Genomic DNA, 24553 nt, shown 5'->3' with positions numbered 1-24553 from the left:
GGAATCCTGGAATCACCATTCCTGGAGCAAATCCCCATACCAGTGCTAGAATTCCTGGAGGAATTACTGGGAGAAATCTGCTCCCAGTGCTGGAATTGCCATTCCTGGTGGCAATCCTGGATCAAGACCCCATTCCCAGTGCTGGAATTGCCATTCCTAGATGGAACACTGGGATCACCATTCCTGGAGAGAATCCTGGAGCAAATCCCCACTCCCAGTACCTCCCAGTAACCCCAGGATCTCCATGGATCACAATTCCTGGGCAGGGAACACTGGGGATGCCCAGTGCTGCTGGATGGAGACACTTCCCTGACCTTTCCAAGCAGCTCCCACTCCTTCAGGAAAATCCCAGAGCACTCCCAGCTTTCGCAGGGAAAAATCCCTGCTGGATTTTCCAGCCTCTTTCCCAAGGAAACCCAGCAGCACTCAAGGCTCCCAAACTGAGAAACGCCCAGATTTGGGAATCACCCCCAGGAGGGATCCCAAATTTTGCTGTGGAGCTCCCAAATCCCTTTTTTTGGCTGCCCCACACCCGGCTCCGGCTCAGAGCTGCCCCATCCCAGAAAAAAGCAGCCTGAGATTGTGGCAGGAATTCCAGGAGGGACAGGATTTGTTTATGTTTCCTGTGCCAGCTCCCACATGCCCCCGTCGGATTTTCCATGCTGGAAAAGGGAATGTTCATCCCTCCCTCCCCTCTCTGCCAGCTCCAGCTCCTGGCAAACAGCTCTGGGATCCTTCCATCCCATTTTCCACATCCCTGGAACATCCAAGACCTCCTTGGAACAAGCTGGGATAATGGGAATTGTCCCAGTCCGCAACAGAGGTTGGAATGAGATTATTTAAAACTCCATCCCATCTGGAATTCTGTGATTCAACAATTTTACCATCCCCAAGATTCCCAAAATCCCTTTTTTTCCACGGGCACAGCTGGATGGGAATTGATATTTCTGCTCCCCAAATAAAAATCCACTGCACCGAACAAAAATCCCAAATAAATAAAAATATCCAGCCCCTCACTCTTCCTGTGCCCCAAATCCGAACATTTTCAGCACTGCCAGGTTGTCTTGGGAGAAAAAAAATTCCAAATCCCATCAAGGGAGGGACTGGAATTTGAAACCTGAAATTCTTGCACATAAAAATTCCCAAAATACCACCAGAAAACGGGAATGTGGCAGCTCCTTGGGAATTTTTTCCTGTTTGTTGTCTCCTGCAGGAAAAAAAAGGTGGGGAATTGTTGAATTCCAACCCAAATCTTGGCATTCCTGCAGCTGAAGGGTTCCTGTTTTTCCCCTGCCCCCAGATATGGGGATTTTTATGGAATTTTGGATTTTAAGGCTGCTTCATTCCTTGGTTTGTTCTCCTTGGTTTATTTTGGTTTTTCTTTTTTTCCATTATAGACATCGTTAAAAAAAATAAATTTTCCAAGAATACATTTGGAAGTTGTTGTGGGAATCGGAGGAATTAAAAAAAAATTTTAAAAAAAAAGAGGGAAAATAAAGGGAAAAATAGGAATTAAAAAGCCACAGCATGGGTAGGGTTATGTATATGGGAATATCCATATGTTATATGTATATAGGAAATAAAGTGGAGAGGGAAAATAGGGAATTCCGACCCTGGATGGGTCAAATTCCACTCCCAACCCAAATTCCAAATTAAAAAAAAAAACTAAAAAAAAAAAGAAAAAGGAACCTCTTCCCCTGGAATGATTGAAAACATCAGCACAACCTCACACGTTTCACACCAGTTTCTTTTCTCTTCCATTCGGAAACTCTCCGAGGAAAAATCCCAACCAGAATCCCCCAAAATCCAATGGGAAGAGCAGCAGGAGTCCCCTCGAGGTGGCTCCCGATGGCGCCTTCATCCTCCAGGATGTTCCCATGCGGAATCCTCGTTGTCCCTGTGGCCACCCCAGTGCAAAGAATCCTGAAATTCACCTTTCCCAACTCCTTTCTCCGACTTTTTTCCCCCCTCCCCGGCACCGCTGGCAGCTCCAGACCCCCATTCCAGGCCCAGTCCAGGGAGTTTTCCTTGAAAACCAACCCAGAAAAGACCAAAAAAAAAATAAAAATGCCCCCAAAAAAACGGGTAAAACAAAAAGTAGGAAGAAAACCACCAAAGTTTCCCAGCGTGGTGGAGGCTCCTCCTGCCTCTCCAGAGCTCGGCATTCCCGGGATTTGGGAGCGTTCCAGTCTCCGGCACGAACGCGGCAGCGGTGGGCACTGGTGGGCACTGGTGGCACTGGTGGGCACTGGTCCGAGCGTCCCCGTCCCACCGGCCGCTCCTTCCCACCCCTTTTATAGCCCCAGAACTGGGATCAGGATGGGAATGAGGAGCAGGATCCGGCTCTCCCGCTGCCGGCTGCTTCCCGCCTTGGGATCCATGAAAGTCTTCTGGTCCGGCATCACATCCGTGGTCAGCTGGGCCTGGGGAGGAAGGAAAAGAGAGGGGTTTTAGGGAAAAGCATCCCAAAGTTGGGAGACACCACCAGGGTGGCGTTCCCAAGATCTCTGCTTTGGGAGAGAATTCCCAAGTACCTGGGAGTAGCACAAGCTCTGCTCCTTGGATTGGTTGGGCTTCAGGCCTTGTTCCTGGCAGGAGAAATTGGGAATGGTTAGGGGAGGAATGTGCCCCGGGAGCTGGTTTGGGATCTTGAATTTCCCTGCAGGAATCAGCTCAGAGCAGGTGATGGAGCACTGGGAGATTTGGGAATGGCTCATCCCATCTCCACAGGGAGCCCAGGGGCTTCGGTGGATCCTGCCTCACTGTGATCCTGACAGGAATCCTGCCTGGAATCCTGGGATACACCACCAGTCCCCATCCTACTCCTCTGCATTCCTGGGACATCTCCAGCCATCCCCCAATCCCATTTCCCTCCCATTCCTGGAACATCCCCAGCCATTCCCCAATCCCATTTCCCTCCCATTCCTGGAACATTCCCCAATCCCATTTCCCTGAATTCCTGGAACATTCCCCAACCCCATTTCCCTCCCATTCCTGGAACATCCCCAGCCATTTCCCAATCTCATTTCCCTGAAGTCCTGGGACATTCCCCAGCCCCATTTCCCTCCCATTCCTGGAACATCCCCAGCCATTCCCCAATCCCATTTCCCTGCATTCCTGGGACATTCCCCAGCCCCATTTCCCTCCCATTCCTGGAACATCCCCAGCCATTCCCCAATCTCATTTCCCTGAAGTCCTGGGACATTCCCCAGCCCCATTTCCCTCCCATTCCTGGAACATCCCCAGCCATTCCCCAATCCCATTTCCCTCCTACTCCTTTTCCACCCATGGAACAAAACATGGATGCCCAAGCCCAGCACTCGGCAAGACAACACGGATTTTCCAGATTTCCCAAAAACTATGGAATTCCAGCTCCCAAACGAGAAGAAGTCAGGCTCAGAGATCAACCTCGACAGGCGAGGGGTAAGATGAGCAGGGAATCCCATTTCCCTCCCCAAACAGTGCCCGGATCCCTCAAACCCCTGGATGAATCCAAGCAGGACATTTCCCCAATCCCACGGGATGCAGCCACTGTCCCACACCCCACCAGTGCTCCCAGTTTGCGGCAGGGACTGGGCCCCACCTGGAGGGAGGTGCAGGTGCTGATGACGCTCGTGTCGTAGGCGGTGTTGCTGTCGTTGACGTCGTCCGGCAGCACCGGGCTCTTCTCCACCTTCGGCGGCACCGTCACGGCGGGATTGGGAATTTTGGGAGCCAGGTTCACGTCGGTGCCGTTCCCAAAAGCCTGGATGGCGTTTCCTGGCAGCGGGAGAGATTTAGGAAGGGTGGGAATGATAGGATGAGGGAAAAGGGGTGGGGTGGGGCGGGGAAGCGCCTTACGGAGACAGGGATTTTCCGTGAAATCCCGCAGGAATTTCTCGCACTCCTCCTCCATATTCCCGCTGCCCTTGCAGGAGCACCAGGGCGAGATGGTGATGCTGGTGGTGCTGGCGTCCACGTAGTTGGGGGTGATGTCAAAGCCTGGCAAGGAGGAGGGAACGGAGATGAAATCCCAGTGGGAAAATCCATTCCCAATCCCGACTCCCGGCACTCACCGATGAGCCCTGCATAGGAGCCCAGGCACGCCTGGAAGTTGTCACCAGGACAGTTGGTCAGGGACTGGAAGGTGGCCTGGCAGTTGGTGTGGAAATCGGCCAGCCGGGATCTGCAGAGGAGGAAAAGTGGGAAAACAATGGGATTTCAGCGCCAATTCCATCCCAGAGTGACTCTGCGGCCAGCAGGAATTTTTGAACGGAATAAAAGTGCCCCATTCCCAATATCCCCACATGGGCTGTGAAATTCCAGGGCCATTCAGGCTCTCCAGCTTGGTTATCCAAGTGCTCCCAAGAGGAGACAGGATCCTGGGAATAGCTGTGCTCATCCACGCCTCAGATCCCAAAGAACAGCAAAAACACAAGGGGAGTGTCCTCGAAAAGGGACGGAATTGGGGTGGTCTGAGGGGCTGCTCCGTGATGGGGATGGGAGGATGGGGAAGGAGGAAGAGCTCAGGATGAAGCAGGGATTTCAGGGAAAACCAGGATTCTGCAGCCCTGCCATGGTGCATGAGGCAAGGAGGAAACGTTCTCCTACTCCTTCTTCCTGGAAATAAAACTCCCCCACCAGGAGCGTTGTTTTCATGTTTATTTTCCTTCCTTGTGACTCAGCCCATGGAAAACTCCCCACAGAGCGGAGCGGCTCCATCCCACTCCCATTCCCAGGGCAGGTGCTCAACTCCTGGAAGGGAATTTTCCTTGCACAAAGCCCAGAAAAGCTTTTCCAGCATTTTTATTTTTGGAGGGACGCTCCACCCTCCCTGCAGCCAAACCTCAGCTCCAGGGTGGGAATGGCAGAAATCCAAAAAACCTGCTCCTTCCCCCAGCTTCTCCGCGGGAGAGGAATAAAACTTTCCGACAGCATTTCCCTCTCTTCCCAAATCCGAGGCGAAGGGACGTCAATTCCCTGCAGGAAGCGCGGCGAGTTCAGCGCCGAGCGCCAGGAAAATTTGTCACCGCTTCTCCGCGGGGCTCCACTCCCGGCCCGGAGCATCCTCCCAGGCAAATGTTATTCCTTTCATAATCCATGAAGACGCAGCTGGGAAATCCTTCAGGAATATCCAAGCCAGATGTCACTCTTCCCGTTGGACACGGCGACTTTGGAAGCCGCTGGATGGGATTCGCTGCCAGGAATAAAAGCTCGGCCCCAGCCCGGCGGGTTTTGGCTTTCAGGAGCTCCAAGAGAATGAAAACAAGGGAAAGGAGAAGGAGCCAAGTCCATCTTAGCAGGAACAAGGAGGGATCGGTGCCAAATCGCTGCTGGCAGCTGGAGGAGGCAGGCAGGTGGGGATGGCTTGGAAAAGTTGGGAAGAGCTGGGCTGGCTCTGGGTGAGGGATGGAGGAGGATTTTCCTAAGAGTTGCCTCCTCCTCCCAAAAAAAAAAAAAAAAACAAAACCCAAAGGAGTGGAAGAAAAGGGATTTTAAACATTAATTCTGGATGCACACTCAGATCTGCCATCCAAGGGCTTCCAAACTGCTCCTCTTGGATTCCTGCAGAAAAATTGACAGGAAAGGATCCCAGGGGTGAACAGGCCCTGCTCCCAAATCCAGGCACTTCCCAAGGATGTGGATCCCTGGATCCCATTAATTATCCTGGATTTAAGGGACTTTTTAATTCCATACCTTTAATTCCCAGTGCATAAATCCCAAATTTCTGGAGTTCTGTGCACCTGTACATTTATCCCAAGGGCTTAAATACCAGATTTAAGGGACTCTGAGCATTCCTACACAAACACCTGGTGCCAATATCCCAAATTTATGGGACATTTCGTGCCTGTTCTTTTATCCCAGGTGCATAAACCACAAATTTAGGGGATTTTTTGGTACCTGTGCATTTATCCCACATGCATAAATCCCAAATTTAAGGGATTTTTATTCCTGTCCTCCCACCCCCAGTGCACATATCCCAAATTTACAGGACATTTTGTGCCTGTACTTTTATCCCAGGTGCATAAACGACAAATTTAGGGAATTTTTGTTCCTGTCCATTTAGGGGACTTCAATCATCCCTACAGAGCCCACCTGCCTCCAGCTCCTCTCCCATTCCCTGTTTTTCTGCAGGAATTCAGCACCACCAAAACCCCACCGGCTCTGACATTAAAATTTACCAAACACGGAGGTTTTGGGAGAGGTTTGGGGGGTTTTTTTGTGATTATTTAAAGCGCTTAATTGAGTGTTAAATACTCCCATCCCCCTCAGCCGCGGTGATAACTCAGCACACATCAAACCCAACAGCATCCTGCTCCTGAATATTTCATGGAAAAGACACCGGGATTCCTCCTGAAGTGGATTTTTTTTTTTTTTCACGGGCAATTTATGGGGACTGAGGGAATTAAAAATAAAAAAAAAAAAGCTGGGAAAAATCGGCTCCCCCTCTCCTGCCCAGCTGGGGATGTTCAGGAAGCTGCGACAACACGGAAAAAACTCGGCGAGACACGAAAATCCCACTGGGCATCGCCCTCCCAACATTCCCATCCTGCTGGAGAGGGATTCTTTTGAAGCTGGAGAGATGCTGAGATTAAAAAAAAAAAATTCCCCTCCAAACGCTCCCAGGTAAATTCAAAGAGTCCCAGGGAGGGGGAGCAGCTGGAGGAAAGAGGGAAGCTGGAATATAAAAGTCGGCTTTGGTGGATGACCCGCTGCCAAATCGAGCGAGGAGTTCACAGGGGAGGGAAGGAAAGATCAATGGATGGATTTGTTTTATCCAGGAGAAGTTGTCTGGGGAGAGGAGTCACCTGCTCCGGGCTGAGCCGCGGGAGGCTGGAGGGGAAAAAGGGAATTTTTTGTTGTCGTTCTGAGGCTCTCGGCCTCGATTCCAGAGGAATTTCTGCATGGAAAAAAAGGGGGTCAGGCTTGGGAAAGGGGCTGCACGTGGTGGGTTTGGAGTCTCCATGGGTGAAGGTGTCCAGGGAACCCCTGGAGGCATCCAGGGAATGCCTGGAGATACCCAAGGAACAACTGGAGTGGCCAAGGATGACCTGGAGGTGCCCAAGGAACCCCTCGAGGTGTCCAAAGTTCCCGTGGAGGTACCCAAGGAACCCCTGAAGACATCCAGGGAATGCCAGGAGGTTGCCAAGGAAGCCCTGGAGATGCCCAAGGATGACCTGGCAATGCCCAAGGAAGCCCTTGAGATGCCCAAGGAACCCCTGGAGGCATCCAAGGGACCCCTGGAGGTGCCCAAGAAATCACTGGAGGTGTCCAGGGAATGCCTGGAGATACCCAGGAAACCCTTGGAGATGCCCGAGGATGACCTGGAAGCGCCCAGGAAACCCTTGAAGATGCCAAGGGAACTCCTGGAGATGATCAGGGATGGCCTGGAGGTGCCTAAGGAATCCCTGAAGGCATCCAGGGAATGCCTGGAGATGCCCAAGGAACCCCTGGAGGTGTCAAAGGAACCCCTTGAGGTGCCCAAGGAATCCCTGGCGATGCCTAAGGATGACCAAGAGATGCCCAGGGAACCCTTGGAGATGCCCAGGGAACCCTTGGAGATGCCCAGGAAATCCTTGGAGGTGCCCAAGAAACCCCTGGAAGCATCCAAGGAACCCCTGGAGATGCCCAAGGAACCCCTGGAGGTGACCCCCAGAGCTCTGGGCTGGGGACAAGTGGGGACCAAAGCCCGGACTCTGCTCCTGGAGGACTTTCCCTGATCCTGGAGGACTTTTCCAGCCTCTGCAATTCCTTGCTCGGGGCCATGGACACGGCAGGAAAACCCCAAACCCACAACAAACCGAGGGAGAAACTCCCGAAGCTGAGAAAACCCAGCAAGAGGCAAAACAATCAGGGCAGAACCTCAAAGCCGGCAGCTCCTAATTAACAAATTAATAAATTAATTTAATTCTCCACGTTTTTCAGGCCACCAAATTTTGCTCCAGCGCTGAGATCGGTGACTCAAAGGCCTTTTTTGTGGTGGATTTGTTTCCTTCTCCAGCCGGGAAGGGGAGGACGGAGCGCAGGCACCGCTTGATTTTAATTGCGGGCCCGTTCTGTCCCATTGAGCCGCTAAGTGAGCCCAACAGGAGATTGTGTTTACACAAGCAAAGCCCGGCTCAAGACAGACTCGCTGTCACATTAAGTCAATACTCGGGAAGCCTCTCGAGTTAATTATTCAGCGAGAATTGACTGATTCTCGTGGTGAGAGCCCGCAGGGAGCCGAGCCCTCCCCCAGCCTCCTCCTCCTCTTCCTCATGCGGGGGAACCCCCCCAGTGCTGCCCCTCTGCTTCGAAATCCACCGGATTTGGGGATTTTCACAGATATCCCAATCCCAAAAGGGGTTTGGAGGCTTCTGCACACCCTCCAAACCCGAGCTCTCCCAGCTCCCGTTAAATCCTGGAGAAATTTTTCCCTACTCCTTCTTCCTCCCCTGCTCCTTCTCCTCTTCTTCCCCAGCCACCTCCACGAGTGAGGGAGCTCCCAGTGCTGCCCCTCCTCTTCAAAATCCACCAGATTTGGGGATTTTCACTCATTTCCCAATCCCAAACCAGATTTGGAGGCTCCTCCACTCGCCTCCAAACCCGAGCTCTCCCAGCTCCCATTAAATCCTGGAGAAATGTTTCTATGTTCCTTCTTCTTTCCCTGCTCTCTCTCCTCTACTTCCCCAGCCATCTCATACGAGGAACCCCCCCAGCGTTGCCCCTTGGCTTTCCAAACCCACCAGATTTGGGGATTTTCACAGATTTCCCCAAACCAGGTTTGGAGGCTCCTCCGCTCCCCTCCAAACCCGAGCTCTCCCAGCTCCCATTAAATCCTGGAGAAATGTTTCTATGTTGCTTCCTCTTTCCGTGTTCCTTCTCTTCTTCCCCCAGCCACCTCCATACATGGGGGACCCTCCAGTGCTGCCCCTCCGCTTGGAAATCCACCAGATTTGGGGATTTTCACTGATTTTCACAGATTTCTCCAATTTCTCCCAGATCCTGTTAAATCCTGGAGAAATTTTTCCCTGTTCCATCTTCTTTCCCTGCTCCTCCTTCTCTTCTTCTTCCCCAGCTGCCTCCTCATGTGAGGGACCCCCCCAATGTTGCCCCTCCAAACCTGGTTTGGGAAATCCATGAAAATCCCCAAATCTGGTGGATTTCCACTTATTTTCCCAGATTTCTCCAAGCTCTCCCAGGTACGGTTAAATCCAGGAGAAATTTTTCCGTTCTCCTCTTCTTCCCCAGCCTTCTCCTCATGTAAGGGACTTCCCAGTGCTGCCCCTTGGCTTTCCAAATCCACCAGATTTGGGGATTTTCACTGATTTCCCAATCCCAAACTGGGTCTGGAGGCTTCTTCACATCCTGTTCCTCTGAACCTGAGTTCTCTCAGTTCCCGTTAAATCCTGGAGCAATTTTTCTCGGCTCCTTCCTCCTCCCCTGCTCCTTCTCCTCTTCTTCCCCAGCCACCTCCATACATGGGGGACCCTCCAGTGCAGCCCCTCCACTTCGAAATCCACCAGATTTGGGGATTTTCACTGATTTTCACAGATTTCTCCGAACTCTCCCAGCTCCCATTAAATCCTGGAACAATTTTTCCCCGCTCCTTCTTCTTCCCCGACAGGCTCTCATTACAGGGAGTAATGAGGATTTGAGCTGCTGTTTATCAAGGGAACATCCATTACAAACAACGGCCGCGCCCGCAGCCGCCGCCGCGTTCCCTTCCCGTGTTCGGTGCTCCATCAATCCCCAGCCAGCCTGGATCCCCTCCCTCCCTCCTTCCCCAGCCCAAACCTGGCCAAAATGCTTGGTGCACAACTATCCCGAGAGGGGGAGCATCCCTGATTCCCCTGGATTTAAATACACCAAAAAGTGGGATTAAAAAATCTGAGAAATGATCCAAGATCTCCACTTTGGATGTTTCAACCCCAGCCAAAATCCTTGACAAAAATCCTGACCCCCCCGCCCCTTGAATTTAAACACATGAAAGCAAGAGATAAAAATCTGGGAAATGACCCAACATCCCCACTTTGGATGCTGAGGAGCTCCAGCCCAACCTTGGCCAAAATCCTTGACACACAAATATCCCAAGAGGGGGAGCATCCCTGAATCCCCTGGATTGAAACACATCAAAAAGTGGGATAAAAAAATACAGGAAATGGCCCAACATCCCCACCTTGGCCAAAATCCTCTTCACAAAAATATTCTGGGAGGAGGGAGCGTCCCTGACCCCCTTGGATTTAAACACAACAAAAACTGGGATAAAAATCTGGGAAATGACCCAACATCCCCAGTTGGGACACTGAGGAGCTCCAGTCCAACCTTGGCCAAAATCTCTAACACATAAATATCCTGGGAGGAGGAGCATCCCTGACCCCCCTGGATTTAAACACAACAAAAATCTAAAATTAAAATCAGAGAAATGACGCAACATCCTCACTTAGGATGCTCCAACCCCAATCAAAACCCTTGACAAACAAACATCCCATAAGAGGGAGCATTGCTCACCCCCCTGGATTTAAACACAACAAAAACTGGGATAAAAATCCGGGAAACGACTCAACACCCCCACTTTGGCCAAAATCCTTGACACACAAATATCCCGGGAGGGGGAGCATCCCTGACCCCCTTTGGATTTAAAGACACTGAAAACAGAGATAAAAATCTGGGAAACGACTCAACATCTCCACCCTGGATGCTTCAACCCCAATCAAACCCTTGACAAATATCTCGTAAGAGGGAGCATTCCTCACCCCCCTGGATTCAAACACACCAAAACCAGAAATTAAAATCAGGGAAATGACCCAACATCCCCACTTTGGATGCTCCAATCCCAGCCAAAATCCTCTTGACAAAAATATCCTGTAAGAGGGAGCATCCCTCACCTACCCAAAACTGGGGTAAAAATCCAGGAGATGATCCAACATCCCCACCTTGGCCAAAATCCTTTGCACAAAAATACCCTGGGAAGGGGAGCATCCCTGATCTCCTCTGGCTTTAAACACACCAAAAACTGGGATAAAAATCCTGGAAATGACCCAATGTCCCCACTTTGGATGCCGAGGAGCTCCAGCCAGTGGAGGCTGGGAATTTCTCCGGCACCGGCACCACTGAAGCGTGTAAGAGCAGATTATTTGTGCTCCCGACTTGCTGATGCAAGATGAAAAATCCAGCCAGCTGCAGCTGCTGAAATCAGCTCTTTTCTCCCCTTCCCTTCCCTTTCCCCTTCGCTGAGGTTTGCGCTTCGCCAAAGGTTTTTGTATTCCGGGAGCTAAAACCTGTCCCTTGCAATCAGCCGCAAAAACTCTGGGACTTTGTCAGCTCCTGCGAGCTGGGAAAGATGGGGTAAAAATAGGGAAAAGATGGGGGGAAAATAGGGAAAAGATGGGGGAAAATGGGGGGGAAAGATGGGGGAAAATGGGGGGAAAAGATGGGGGAAAAAGATGGGGGGAAAGATGGGGTAAAAATAGGGAAAAGATGGGGGAAAATGGGGGGGAAAGATGGGGGAAATAGGGAAAATATGGGGGAAAAAGATGGGGGGAAAGATGGGGGAAATAGGGAAAAGATGGGAGAAAAGGGCAAAAAAGATGATGGGGGAAAAAAGATCATGGGGGAAAAAAGATCATGGGGGAAAAGATGAGGGGGAAAAGATCATGGGGGAAAAGCTTCTCGAGCTGGGAAAGATGGGGAAAAGATGGGGAAAGATGGGGGAAAATGATGGGGGAAAAATGATGGGGTAAAAATGATGGGGTAAAGCTTCCAGAGCTGGGAAAAGCTGGGGAAAAACATGGGAAGAAAAAGGTGGGGGGAAAATGGGGGGAAAAGGTGATGGGGAAAAGGTGATGGGTGAAAAGCTTCCCAATCTGGGAAAAGCTAGAGGAGAAAGGTGGGGGAAAACGGTGGGAAGAACAGGTGGGGGGAAAAAGATGATGGGGGAAAAAGATGATGGGGGAAGCTTCTCAAGCTGGGAAAAGCTGGGGAAAATTGTGGGGGGAAAGGGGGGGAAAAGGGGGAGGGGAAAGGTGGGGGGAAAAAAAGGTGATGGGAGAAAAGGTGAGGGAAAAAGATGGGGAAAGCTTCCTGAGCTGGGAAGAGGCGGGGAAAGCATCCCAAGCTGCATAAATCACGGCTCAGTTGCTCCCGGAGTCCTGGGGCAGCTCCCGTGGGATTTGAGCCCGGGTCGAGGCCGTTGGAATGGATTTATGTGGAGCAAAAACCTGGGATTTCAGCCCAGGATAAACCAGATCCTGCTCTCCAAAGATCCTGTCCCCTCGCCCTGATGCGAGTCCTTGAGGGGACACAAGGAGGGACATCTCAGACCCTCCGAAGGACGGCAGGGAAGGGTTAAACCCCTCCTGCATCCAGAACATTCCACATGCAGAGCCATTCCCAGCAGGATGGAGCAGCTGGTGGCTTCCTTGAGACCTTTGTGACCGAGGGGACAGGGCTGGTATCCGACCCCAGCAGCCCCACCCAGATGGAAAGCAGCACAGAGAGTCAGGAGAAGCTCTGGCAGGGCTGTTTTCCATGCTGGAATATTCATTTTCCCTCTCCTCCAATTATTCTGCTTTTTTTTTTTGGTGTGGAATTCTTGCCCTACAGGAGCAGCAGCCCCTGGATCAATCTCCGTGCAGGAAAAATCCCAGCCCGCCAGAGAGGGTTTTCCCTCATTGGGCTTTGAGCCAGGAGGGTTAATTAATTATCCTGGCAGGTTAATTACTCTGGCAGGAGAATTATCTCATCTCCTGTCACCTCTGGCTCTGGGAGCACTTGGGATCTGCTCTGGCTCCAGAGACTCGCCAGGCCCCTGTCGGATCGGGATGAGCATCGGGCTGGGATGTTGGATCGAGAAATTAACGGAAAATGGGAAATCCCATGGGCCTTCCTCATCCTTCAGGATCAGAAGACATGGAGGAGTTTGGGCTGGATGAACTCATGGATAATGGGAAATCCCATGGCACTGCCTTGTCCTCTGGGATCAGGGGACATGGAGGAGTTTTGGCTGGATGAATTCATGGATAATGGGAAATGCCGTGGCCCGGCTGAGCCCTACTTTGTCCTCCAGGATCAGGAGGAGTTTTGGATGGATAAACTCATGGAAAATGGGAAATCCCACGGCCCAGCCTTGTCCTCTGGGATCAGGGAACATGGAGGAGTTTGGGATGGATAATGGGAAATCCCATGGTCCTGCCTTGTCCTCTGGATCAGGGGACATGGAGGAGTTTGGGATGGATAAACTCATGGATAATGGGAAATCCCACGGTCCTGCCTTGTCCTCTGGGATCAGGCGACATGGAGGAGTTTGGGATGGATAAACTCATGGAAAACGGGAAATCCCACGGCCCAGCCTTGTCCTCTGGGATCAGGGAACATGGAGGTGTTTGGGATGGATAAACTCATGGATAATCGGAAATCCCACAGTCCTGCCTTGTCCTCTGGATCAGGAGGGGACATGGAGGAGTTTTGGCTGGATAAACTCATGGGAAAACCCATGGCACAGCCTTGTCCTCCAGGATTAGGGACACGGAGGAGTTTGGGAATGGATAAATTCCTGGATAACGGGAAATCCCATGGCTCTGCCTTGTCCTTCAGGATGAGGGACATGGAGAAATTTTGGATGGATAAATTCCTGGATAATTGGAAATCCCATGGCCCTGTCCATGTCCTCCAGGATCAGGAGTTTTGGCTGGATAAACTCCTGGATAATGGGAAATCCCTGCCTCGTTCCCCAGGGTGAGGGGACACAGGGGTTTTGTGCCCCATCATTCCCAGCTGGAGATGCCAGAGGGGACCGGACGGGTTGAGATTTTCTCCTGAAAACCCAGATCCAAGGAATGCATCCCTGCGCCATCCCAAGGAAAAAATCCCTGAGCTTCCAGCAAAACCAACACAAACAAATCCCAGATTTGGGCATTTTCCAGAGCAAGAGCCCCCGTCCCATCTCCCAAAAAACCACATTTCCACCTTGGAGCAAACAAAACCTCCCAGCAGCCGCTGCCTCTTCCCTCTTTCCCCCTTTCCCTCCTGGTGTGGGGATTTCATTCCATGCAGGAATTAAAGCTCTGCAGCCCCCCCAGCTCTCCCGGCCCCGTTATCCCTCTCGGAGCGCGGATCCGTCGGCAGCATCCGCCTCGGAGCGCGCTGATGGAGAGGAGCTGCCATTCCCGGGTATCTTTTATTCATGGCCACCGGCTCCTCGGATTACTTTTTGATAAAAAGCCACATTCCCACATTTCAAACATCTCCACTCGCAGCCCGAGGAAGACCCGGAGCTCGCATTTATTTCCCTGCTGAGCGCCGGGGAGCTCCATCACCTTGACGGGAGAAGATCCCGCTCCTGGTGGGGCCGTCGGGAAGCGGATCCGGCTCCCGAGGGGGACAGGAGGGGTCGTGCCCGGTGACAAACGGGTGACAGAAGGAGCAGGAACCTCAGTGCCCGGGGGAAACAGCGGGAATTCAGCAGCCGGGGAAGGTTTGGGGGACGCAGTTCCATCCCTGGGGTTTGTCCCCTGGATGTCCCCAGGGCAGTGTCCCAGTGCCACTTCCAGAGCCAAACATAGGCGAAAACAGAGCCTGGGGGTTGGCACTGATACTGGGGGTGACACTGATGCTGAGAGGGTGACACCAGTGCCAGGGCAGTGACGCTGATAGTGGGGAGTGGCACCAATGCCAGGAAGGTGACATTGATGCTGAGAGGGTGACACTGATACTGAGGGTGACACTGATGACCAGGTGGTGACACCAATGCCAGGAAGGTGGCACTGATGACCAGGGCAATGACGCCAATGCCAGGACTGTGACACCAATGACAGGAAGGTGACACTGATGACCAGGGCAATGACATCAATGCCAGGAAGGTGACACTGATGGCCAGGGGCCGACACTAGTGATTGGGAAGGTGCCACCAGTGCTAGGGAGGTGACATTGATGCCAAGGGATGACACCGATGCCAGGAAGGTGGCACTGATGACCAGGGCAATGACACCAATGCCAGGACTGTGACACCAGTGCTAGGGAGGTGACACTGATGACCAGGGGGTAACACCAATGCCAGGAAGGTGACACCAATGCCAGGAGGGTGACACTGATGGCCGGGGGCTGACACTAATGACTGGGAAGGTGCCACCAGTGCTAGGGAGGTGACACTGATGCCAAGGCGTGATACCGATGCCAGGAAGGCGACACTGATGACCAGGAGGGTGACACCAATGCCTGGAGGGTGACACTGATAGCTGGGGGGTGACACCAGTGCCAGGGAGGTGACGCTGCTGACTGGGCGGTGACACCAACCCCAGGGAGGTGACACAACACCCGCCCCACACCCCAAAACCCCCCACGGCACCCCCTTTTTACCTGCACAGGTGATCCGCCCGGCAGGCGCCGCGCAGGTCCAGGCAGTTGGGCTTCTCCTTGTCCTCGTAGGAGCAGGAGGGGACGATGGTCTGGCGGCGGCGCTCGGCGCACGCCGGGTCCCTGCACGAGCAGAAGAGCAGGCGGAAGGTGAACTCGCCGGGCACGCGGTCGAAGAACTGGCGCAGGGCCTTGTGGCACTTGCGGCGGCTGCAGGGCTCGGTGGCCGACAGCTCCCGGCTGCAGGTGGAGATGTAGCCCGAGCGCAGGCGCTTGCAGTTGTCGTTGAGGTTGCAGGCCTTGGCCGCGTCCAGGCAGTGGTTGCTCTTGGAGGTGGTGGCCGGGTCCATTCCTACGCAGGGAAGAGGATATTTGGGGTCAGGAAGGTGGGGAGGGATGGATGGGTGGGTGGATGGATGTGGTAAAGCTGGGCAGGTGGAGTGTGGGAAGATGGGATTGAGGTGGGGGAATTGGCCTTGACTCCTGGAGATGCCCTCAAGGCTGTGGAGATGCCCTCAAAAACAGCCTGAAGCTGGGACTGGGAGATGCCCGCAAAGCTGGGGAGATGCCTTCAAAAGCGTCCTTAAATTGGGATTGGGAGATGCCCTCAAAGCTGGGGAGATGCCCTCAAAACCACCATTAAACTGGGATTGGGAAGTGCCCTCAAAAGCATCCTTAAACTGGGACTGGGAGATGCTCTCAAAGCTGGGGAGATGCCTCCAAAAACACCCTTAATCTGGGACTGGAAGAGGCCCTCAAGGCTGGGGAGATGCCCTCAAAAACAGCCTCAAACTGGGACTGGGAGAAGCCCTCAAAAACATCCTTAAACTGGGACTGGGAGATGCTCTCAAAGCTTGGAAGATGCCTTCAAAATCATCCTTAAATTGGGATTGGGAGATGCCCTCAAGGCTGGGGAGATGCCTTCAAAATCATCCTTAAATTGGGACTGGGAGATGCCCTCAAACCTGGGATGGGAAGAGGCCCTGAAACCTGTGAATAAGCCCTCAAACCTGGGATGTGAAATATCCTTGACCCTGGGATGAGGAGAATTTCTCGAAACTGAGGAGATGTCCTCAAATCTGGGATGAAGAAATGCTGTTGACCTGGGATGGGGAGGAACCTCCAAAGCTGGAGAGATGTCCTCAAAACTGGGGCTGGGAAAAGCCCTCAAACCCAGGCAGATGCTCTCAAAACCGGGGAGATGGCCTTAAACCCCGGGAGATGCCCTCAAACCTGGTGAGATGGCTTCAAAACCCGGGGAGATGCCCTCAAAACCCAGAGAGATGCCCTCAAACCCAGGATGGGGAAGTGCCCTGGACCTGGGGAAGATGCGACCGGCATTGTGTCATCCCCGTGGCATCGGTGTCACCTCCCAGCATCTCCAGCCCAGCCCATCCCTGGGCTGACCCCATCCCATTCCAGGCACAATCTGTAGGATCAACATTCCCCAACCGGGATCCGCTGGGCAGAATCCAGGCTGTGAATTTTGAATTTGCAACATTCCTTTCCTCTTGTCAATTCTTCAAAGAATGGTTATTAATTATTAATTAATTAATTAATAATTCTTCAACTCCAAAAGTGGAATAATCAGCTCAACTCCACGGTGGACCCCACAGCCCCTCCTGGGGCTCCCCAAAAGTGGGACAGCTCCAGACAGGGATGAGAGGGACAAGAGAGGATCAATCCCGGATCCATCTGGGAATCCCATCCTGGGAATCCCATCCAGAATCCATCCTGGGAATCCCATCCCAGGGATCTCATCCTGGGAATCCCATCCAGAATCCATCCTGGGAATCCCATCCCAGGGATCTCATCCTGGGAATGTCACCCTGAATCCATCCTGGGAATCCCATCCCAGGGATCTCATCCTGGGAATGTCACCCTGAATCCATCCTGGGAATCCCATCATGGGAATCCCATCCAGAATCCATCCTGGGAATCCCATCATGGGAATCCCATCCTGCATCCAACCTGGGAATCCCATCCCAGGAATTCCATCCCAAATCCATCCTGAGAGGCCCATCCTGGGAATGTCACCCTGAATCCATCCTGGGAATCCCATCCCGCATCCATCCTGGCAGTTCCATCTCAGGAATCCCATCCCAAAGCCATCTTGGGAATCTCATCATGGGAATTCCATCCAGAATCCATCCTGGGAATCCCATCATGGGAATCCCATCCAGAATCCATCCTGGGAATCCCATCATGGGAATCCCATCCTGCATCCATCCTGGGAATCCCATCCCAGGAATCCCATCCTGCATCCAACCTGGGAATCCCATCCCAGGAATTCCATCCCAAATCCATCCTGAGAGGCCCATCCTGGGAATGTCGTCCCACATCCATCCCAGGAATCCCATTCTGGGAATCCCATCCCATATCCAGCCCAGGAATTCCATCCCGGGAGTCCCATCCTGAGGAATCCAATCCCTCAGGAGAGGACAGACAAGGCCAAACCCCAGCCTGGGAACAAACGCTGAGTTTTCCTTTTTTTTTTTTGCTGGGAATGATGGATCATCCTCTGCAGCCGCCCAGGTGCTGCTTCTGAATTCTCCTCCATCCCTCATTCCCTCCACATCCCGGCCAAATCCATGGATTCTCCTCCACCCCCTCCCAGCTTCTGCTGGCGTGCCAAGGAAGGCTCCTAATTGGCCTAATTGGAGGGTGCTGCTAATTAACAGGACAGGGGATGGACACATCAAGGGGGAAAATGGGATTGGAGAGGTGGGGAAAAGGAGGATTAAGGTGGGGAAAAGGAGGGTTGAAAAGGTGGGGAAAAGGGGAATTTAGGTGGGAAAAAGTGGACTGGGGAGGTGGGGAAAATAAGGATTTAGGTGGGGAAAAGGTGATTGAAGAGGTGGGAAAAAGAGAATTCAGGTGGGAAAAGGGGGATTCAGGTGGGAAAAGAGGGATTGGAGAGGTGGGGAAAAGGAGGACTGAAGAGGTGGGAAAAATAAGGATTTGGGTGGGAAAAAGGAGGATTTATGTGGGAAAAGGAGGATTTAGGTGGGAAAAATGGAATTGGAGAGGTGGGGAAAAGGAGGACTGAAGAGGTGGGGAAAATAAGGATTTGGGCGGGAAAAAGGAGGATTTATGTGGGAAAAAAGGAATCGGAGAGGTGGGGAAAAGGGGATTTAGGCGGGGAAAGAGGGATTGAAAAGGTGGGGAAAAGAGGATTTAGGTGGGAAAAGGGGGATTGGAGAGGTAGGAAAAAGGTGGATTTAGATGGCAAAAAGGGAATTCAAGAGGTGAGAAAAAGGGGATTGAAGAGAAGGGGAAAAGGAGGACTGAAGAGATGGGGAACACCAAGGTCTCTTTACTCCCCTGTTTTTGGGGATGCATCGAGCCCTGCCCGCACCCCAGATCACCCCGAGCCCTGGAAGGGCTGAGCAGCAGATTCCGGGCTCCAAGCCGGGATTTTGGGATCCGCGGGAAGCGGCAGCCGATTGTCTCCTGCTCGGGAGCTTCGCTGCTGCCCTGCCCGAGACCTGCGGGGCCCCGGCTGCATCTTAATGGAGCCGCGGCTTTGGAAGCGCTGCGCTCCTGTGGGGAGCTCATTAATAAAGCACGAGCATGAAAATTGCATGAGCAGAGACGGAAACGGGCGCCGAGGAGCTGGGCACGGGGGCTGGGGCCACCAGCTGTCCCCTCTGCGTGTCCCCACTGGGGACAGGGGAGGAGGAGGAGGAGGAGGATGGGATTTGGGGGATTTGGGTGTGGACAATTCCCAGCTGGAGCCTCTCCCTTCTTCCACGGGCTGTGATTTCCCTCGGGATCCAGCAGGGATGAGCATCCCGTGGGGAGGGGGCAGCGTTGGCTCCGCGGGCGCTCTGCGCTCTTTACGCGCGGGTTACGCGCAGGTTACGCGCGGCTTGCACAGCCCTTGCCATTCCTCCGCTCCCAATTACCCCTCCGGGCAATTAACAGCTCCTGATCCAGGAACAGCTCCAAGAACGCGCTCGCTTCAGCGCTCACCATCAGGTCGGGACCGATGGCCCCGAGGTCCCCGGGGAGGGGACAGGCAAGGGGTGGCAGCAGCGAAGCCATCCCTGTGCTCACAGCCCGTTCCTCACCTTACCCCATCCCCAAAATCTCCCTCGTGGCTTTTCCTGTGCCACCCAGATAATTCAGTGTCTAATCCCCGCTCCAGACTCTCCGCTTTCCAGATTTCCAGCTGGAAAGGTTCCGGATTTTGCAGCTCCGAGGGTTTTTCTGACGCCAATATAATCCCAAAAAAAGGCGGGCCGGGGATGGCAACGTCACCCTAAAATCCCCCAGGGGAGAATCCACCTGGAAAAGGCTGGAAAATTCCCTCAGGGATGCAGGGGACAGCGTTGGTGTCACAGCCCTGCTCAGATATGTCCCCAATGAGGGGACAGGGAAGGGGTGGCAGCAGCAGCAGCAAGGCCATCCCTGTGCTCACAGCCCGTTCCTCACCTTACCCCATCCCCAAAATCTCCCTCGCGGCTTTTCCTGCTCCTCCCGGATAATTCAGTGTCTAATCCCTGCTCCAGACTATTTCCAGATGGAGAAGTTCCGGATTTTGCAGCTCCGAGGGTTTTTCTGACGCCAATGTAATCCCAAAAAACGTGGGCTGGGGGTGGCAGCGTCATCCCAAAAATCCGGGGAGAATCCACCTGGAAAAGGCTGGAAAATTCCCTTAGGGGTGCAGGGACAGCGGTGTCACAGCCCCGCTCAGAGATGTCCCCAATGAGGGGACAGGGAAGGGGTGGCAGCAGCAGCAGCGAGGCCACCTCGGTGCTCACAGCCCGTTCCTCACCTTACCCCATCCCCAAAATCTCTCTCGTGGCTTTTCCTGCGCCTCCCGGATAATTCGGTGTCTAATCCCCGCTCCAGACTATTTCCAGCTGGAGAGGTTCCGGATTTTGCAGCTCCAAAGGTTTTTCTGACGCCAATGTATTCCCAAAAAAAGGCGGGCCGGGGGTGGCAACGTCACCCTAAAATCCCCCAGGGGAGAATCCACCTGGAAAAGGCTGGAAAATTCCCTCAGGGATGCAGGGGACAGCAGTGTCACAGCCCCGCTCAGAGATGTCCCCAATGAGGGGACAGGGAAGGGGTGGCAGCAGCAGCAGCGAGGACACCTCGGTGCTCACAGCCCGTTCCTCGCCTTCCCCCATCCCCAAAATCTCCCTCACGGCTTTTCCTGCGCCTCCCGGATAATTCAGTGCCTAATCCCCGCTCCAGACTCTCCGCTTTCCAGATTTCCAGCTGGAAAGGTTCCGGATTTTGCAGCTCCAAGGGTTTTTCTGACGCCAATGTAATCCCAAAAAAAGGCGGGCCGGGGGTGGCAGCGTCACCCCAAAAACCCGCGGAAAATCCACCTGGAAAAGGCTGGAAAACTCCCCCAGGGCAGAATCCACCTGGAAAAGGCTGGAAAATTCCCCCAGGGGTGCAGGGGACAGCGGTGACAGCGTTGGTGTCACAGCCCCGCTCAGAGATGTCCCCAGGGAGGGGACAGGGAAGGGGTGGCAGCAGCAGCGAGGCCACCCCGGTGCTCACAGCACCCCGGTGGCCAATCCCAAAGGATTCCAGGAGCTGAGGGAATTTGAGTTGGGATATTCCAGGGGTGGGTACTGAGTTCAAGACTGGAAGCTTTGGAGTCCCCAGCCTGGGACGATCACAAACAGAAAGAACCACCCCAAAAATGATGCTCAGGAGGCCAAATTTGGTGGGAAGAGAAGGGGAGGAGAGGTTGAAGACAACACAAATTCAGGGAATCCCGGGAATTCCACATTTTCCAGCCATTTTATGGAAACCCAAACTGGAATGAACTCTTGGGGACGACCCTCCAATAAATAAACACCAGGATCTGGTTTGGGATGATCCTCGAATAATTAAACACCAGGATCTGGTTTGGGATGATCCTTGAATAATTAAACACCAGGATCTGGTTTGGAGAGACCCTAGAATGAATAAACACCAGAATTTGTTTTGGGAAGACCCTACAATGAATAAATACCGAAGGCAAAGAGCTAAAACCTTAAAATCCAACCTGCGATAATCAGAAACAGAAAGAACCACCCCAAAAATGATGCTCAGGACCCCAAATTTGTGGGGAAGAGAAGGGGAGGAGAGGCTGGAGGAGCAAAGGCTGGGGATAACACAAATTCAGGGAATCTTGGGAATTCCACATTTTCCAGCCAATTTATAGAAACCCAAACTGGAACGAGCTCTTGGGGACGACCCTCCAATAAATAAACACCAGGATCTGGTTTGGGATGACCCTCCAATAAATAAACACCAGGATCTGGTTTGGGATGACCCTCCAATAAATAAACACCAGGATCTGGTTTGGGATGATCCTCCAATAATTAAACACCAGGATCTGGTTTGGGATGATCCTCAAATAATTAAACACCAGGATCTGGTTTGGAGAGACCCTAGAATGAATAAACACCAGGATTTGTTTTGGGAAGACCCTACAATGAATAAATACTGAAGGCAAAGATCTAAAACCCTAAAACCCAGCCTGGGATGATCAGAAACAGAAAGAACCACCCCAAAAATGATGCTCAGGACCCAAAATTTGTGGGGATGAGAAGGGGAGGAGAGGCTGGAGGAGCAAAGGAGGGCGGAGGGAGGTGAGGGATGGAGGATTCCCCTGGCTGGGAGCAGCTCTGCGCTCGAGGCAGGAGATAAAACACGGAGCTTTTATTACCTGAGAAAATTGAAGCAAGTCTGAATATATCAGAGAGACGAGAGGTGACCGGCTCGTACGGGGAGGCTTCATAAAACTCCTCTCCTTTGGCAGGGAAAAAAAAAAAAAAAGGGAGAAAAAAAAGCAAATTAAAGCTTGTGGTGAATAATCTCAGGCAGTTCCAGGCACAGGAACCACCCTGGGTCAGGGAGGGAAAAGCAAAAAGGGTTCCAGGCACTAGGATTAAAGGGAAAAGGGATTTGGGAGAGGTTCTTGGAATTTTGGCTGCGTTGGTGGCCAATTCCAAAGGATTCCAGGAGTGGAGAGAATTGGGATTGGGATATTCCAGGGGGTGGGTACTGAGTTCAAGGCTGGAAGTTTTGGGGTCCCACTCGACTCTGGGTTCTTTTATTGTGACAGAATCCCCTAAAAACACCTACAACACCCTAAAAACCTTAAAAAAACCCTAAAAGCCTATTCTCAACTCTGCGTTCTTTTATTGTGACAAAATCCCTTAAAAACCTAAAAAAACCTAAAAGCCTGTACTCAACTCTGCGTTCTTCTATTGTGACAAAATCCCCTAAAAACAGAATTCAGGAATCCCCTGTGTGGAAATCCAGGTGGGGAGCAAAGCAGGAGGGTTTGCTCTGAGCCTGGCGACATTCCCAGGAAATTCGTGAGGGAAATTGCAAAATCTGGGAGGGAAATCCCCAAAGTTTGGGAGGAAAAGACCCCACTGGGATGCTGGGCTGGGCTGTCCCCGTGCCAAGTGTGATTGGATTTGGGGACAACGCCCGAAGGACGGCTCTGGCTTCTCCTGATCCTCACCAGGAATGGGAACAGGATCCCAACCCCGCTCCAGGCCATTCCTGGAAATCTGGGAGGGAAATTTGGGAGGGAAATGGGAGAAGCTGGGAGGGAACTGGGATGTCCCCGTTCCCCACGGGTTCCCAGCACTGCTCTCAGGGTGACAGAATTTGGGGACAACGCCCTGAGAACAGTTCCTGATCCTCCCCAGGAATGGGAACAGGATCCAAATCCTGCTCCAGGCCATTCCCAGGAAATCTGGGAGGGAAATGGGAGAATTTGGGAGGAACTGGGATGTCCCTGCTCCCTGTGGGTTCCCACCACTGGTCTCACGGTGATGGAATTTGGGGACAACACCCCAAGGGTGGCTCTGGCTCCTCCAGACCCTCACCAGGAATGGGAACGGGATCCAAACCCCACTCCAGGCCATTCCTGGGAAACCTGAGAGGGAAATCTGGGAGGGAACTGGGATGTCCCTGCTCCCTGCAGCTTCCCAGCGATGTCACCCTGCTGTCAGGGTGATGGAATTTGGGGACAACATCCCAAGGGCAGCTCCTGATCCTCACTGGGAATGGGAACAGGATCCAAACCCTCTCCAGACCATTCTTGGGAAATCTAGGAGGGAAATTTGGGAGGGAACCAGAATGGCCCCGTTCCCTGCAGGGTCCCACTGCTGCTATCAGGACGATGGGATTTGGGGACAACACCCCAAGGGCCACTCCTGAGCATCACCAGGAATGGGAACAGGATCCAAATCCTGCTCCTCAGTGACATTCCCAGGAAATCTGGGAGGGGAAGGACCCTGCCTGGATGTCCCTGCTCTCTGTGGGCTCCCACCACTGCTCTCAGGGTGATGGGATTTGGGGACAACGCCTTGAGGGCTCCTCCTGATCCTCATCAGGAATGGGAACAGGATCCAAATCCTGCTCCTCATCCACATTCCTGGGAAATCTGGGAGGGAACTGGGATGTCCTTGCTCTCTGCAGCTTCCCAGCGATGTCACCACTGCTCTCAGGGTGATGGAATTGGGGGACAACACCCCAGGGGCTCCTCCTGATCCTCCCCAGGAACGGGATCAGGATCCAAACCCTCTCCCGGCCATTCCCTCCCCGCCTCTCCCGCTCAGATCCTGCGCGTTCCGGCGGCCCCGGCGAACTCCAGCGCTGCCATAAATAATTAAACACCCGCTTGACTCCTGCTGCTCGCCGGGGAAATTACCGAGCATTACCGGGGCCCCGGACCTGCCTGGAGCCGCAATTAACCCCCGGGAAGGAGGCTGGAGCCTCCCTAATAGCAGGGAGAGCTCGGAGGGGAGGGAGGGGAACCCCAAAATCTCCGCTAAAAACCACAAATTTGCCTTTGAGCGCCGTAAAGGATCGCCACAAAGCTTCTGCCTCTTAAAACCTCGGTTTAATCGCTGCTCTTCCCTCCTCCTCCTCCTCCTCCAGGTGCAATTCCCGTCCCAATTCCCTCATTCATTCCCCCCCAAAAAAAAAAAACCCTGGGAAGCTGCTCAATGAGGGCAGCTAATGAGAGGGAGAAAACAATTAAGGCGTAATTCTTGCTCTGGGCCGGGTTTGGGGCTCTGATTCCTGCGCTGACCCAGATTTGAAGGGAATTTCACCCAAGGGGGCCCTGGGCTTGGGTACGGCTCCCCCCACATCATCTGGAAGAGTTTTCCCATCCTCTGGAAGAGATTTTTCCACCCTCTGGAAGAATTTTTCTGGTTTTCCCATCCTCTGGAAGAGTTTTTCCAGTTTCCCCACCCTCTGGAAG

At 52.9% G+C, this 24553-nt stretch overlaps 1 protein-coding gene across 1 annotated transcript in view; it reads right to left on the bottom strand.

Moving 5' to 3' along the window:
* Window positions 1–1343: 1343 nt before the first annotated feature.
* The window catches only part of GFRA2 (GDNF family receptor alpha 2), a 34995-nt gene continuing 11785 nt past the window's right edge, over window positions 1344–24553 (bottom strand). The window contains exons 3-9 of the mRNA XM_058042512.1: window positions 21992–22075; window positions 15316–15664; window positions 4056–4165; window positions 3841–3981; window positions 3584–3759; window positions 2535–2588; window positions 1344–2423 (exon numbers count right to left, since the gene is read on the bottom strand). Of these exons, the coding sequence (XP_057898495.1) occupies window positions 2295–2423; window positions 2535–2588; window positions 3584–3759; window positions 3841–3981; window positions 4056–4165; window positions 15316–15664; window positions 21992–22075 (1043 nt within the window). The 3' untranslated portion in view covers window positions 1344–2294. The remainder of the gene's footprint in view (window positions 2424–2534; window positions 2589–3583; window positions 3760–3840; window positions 3982–4055; window positions 4166–15315; window positions 15665–21991; window positions 22076–24553) is intronic.

This window comes from Melospiza georgiana, chromosome 31 (assembly GCF_028018845.1).
Source record: "Melospiza georgiana isolate bMelGeo1 chromosome 31, bMelGeo1.pri, whole genome shotgun sequence".
NCBI lineage: Eukaryota > Metazoa > Chordata > Aves > Passeriformes > Passerellidae > Melospiza > Melospiza georgiana.
This window is presented reverse-complemented; position numbering and strand designations above follow the sequence as displayed.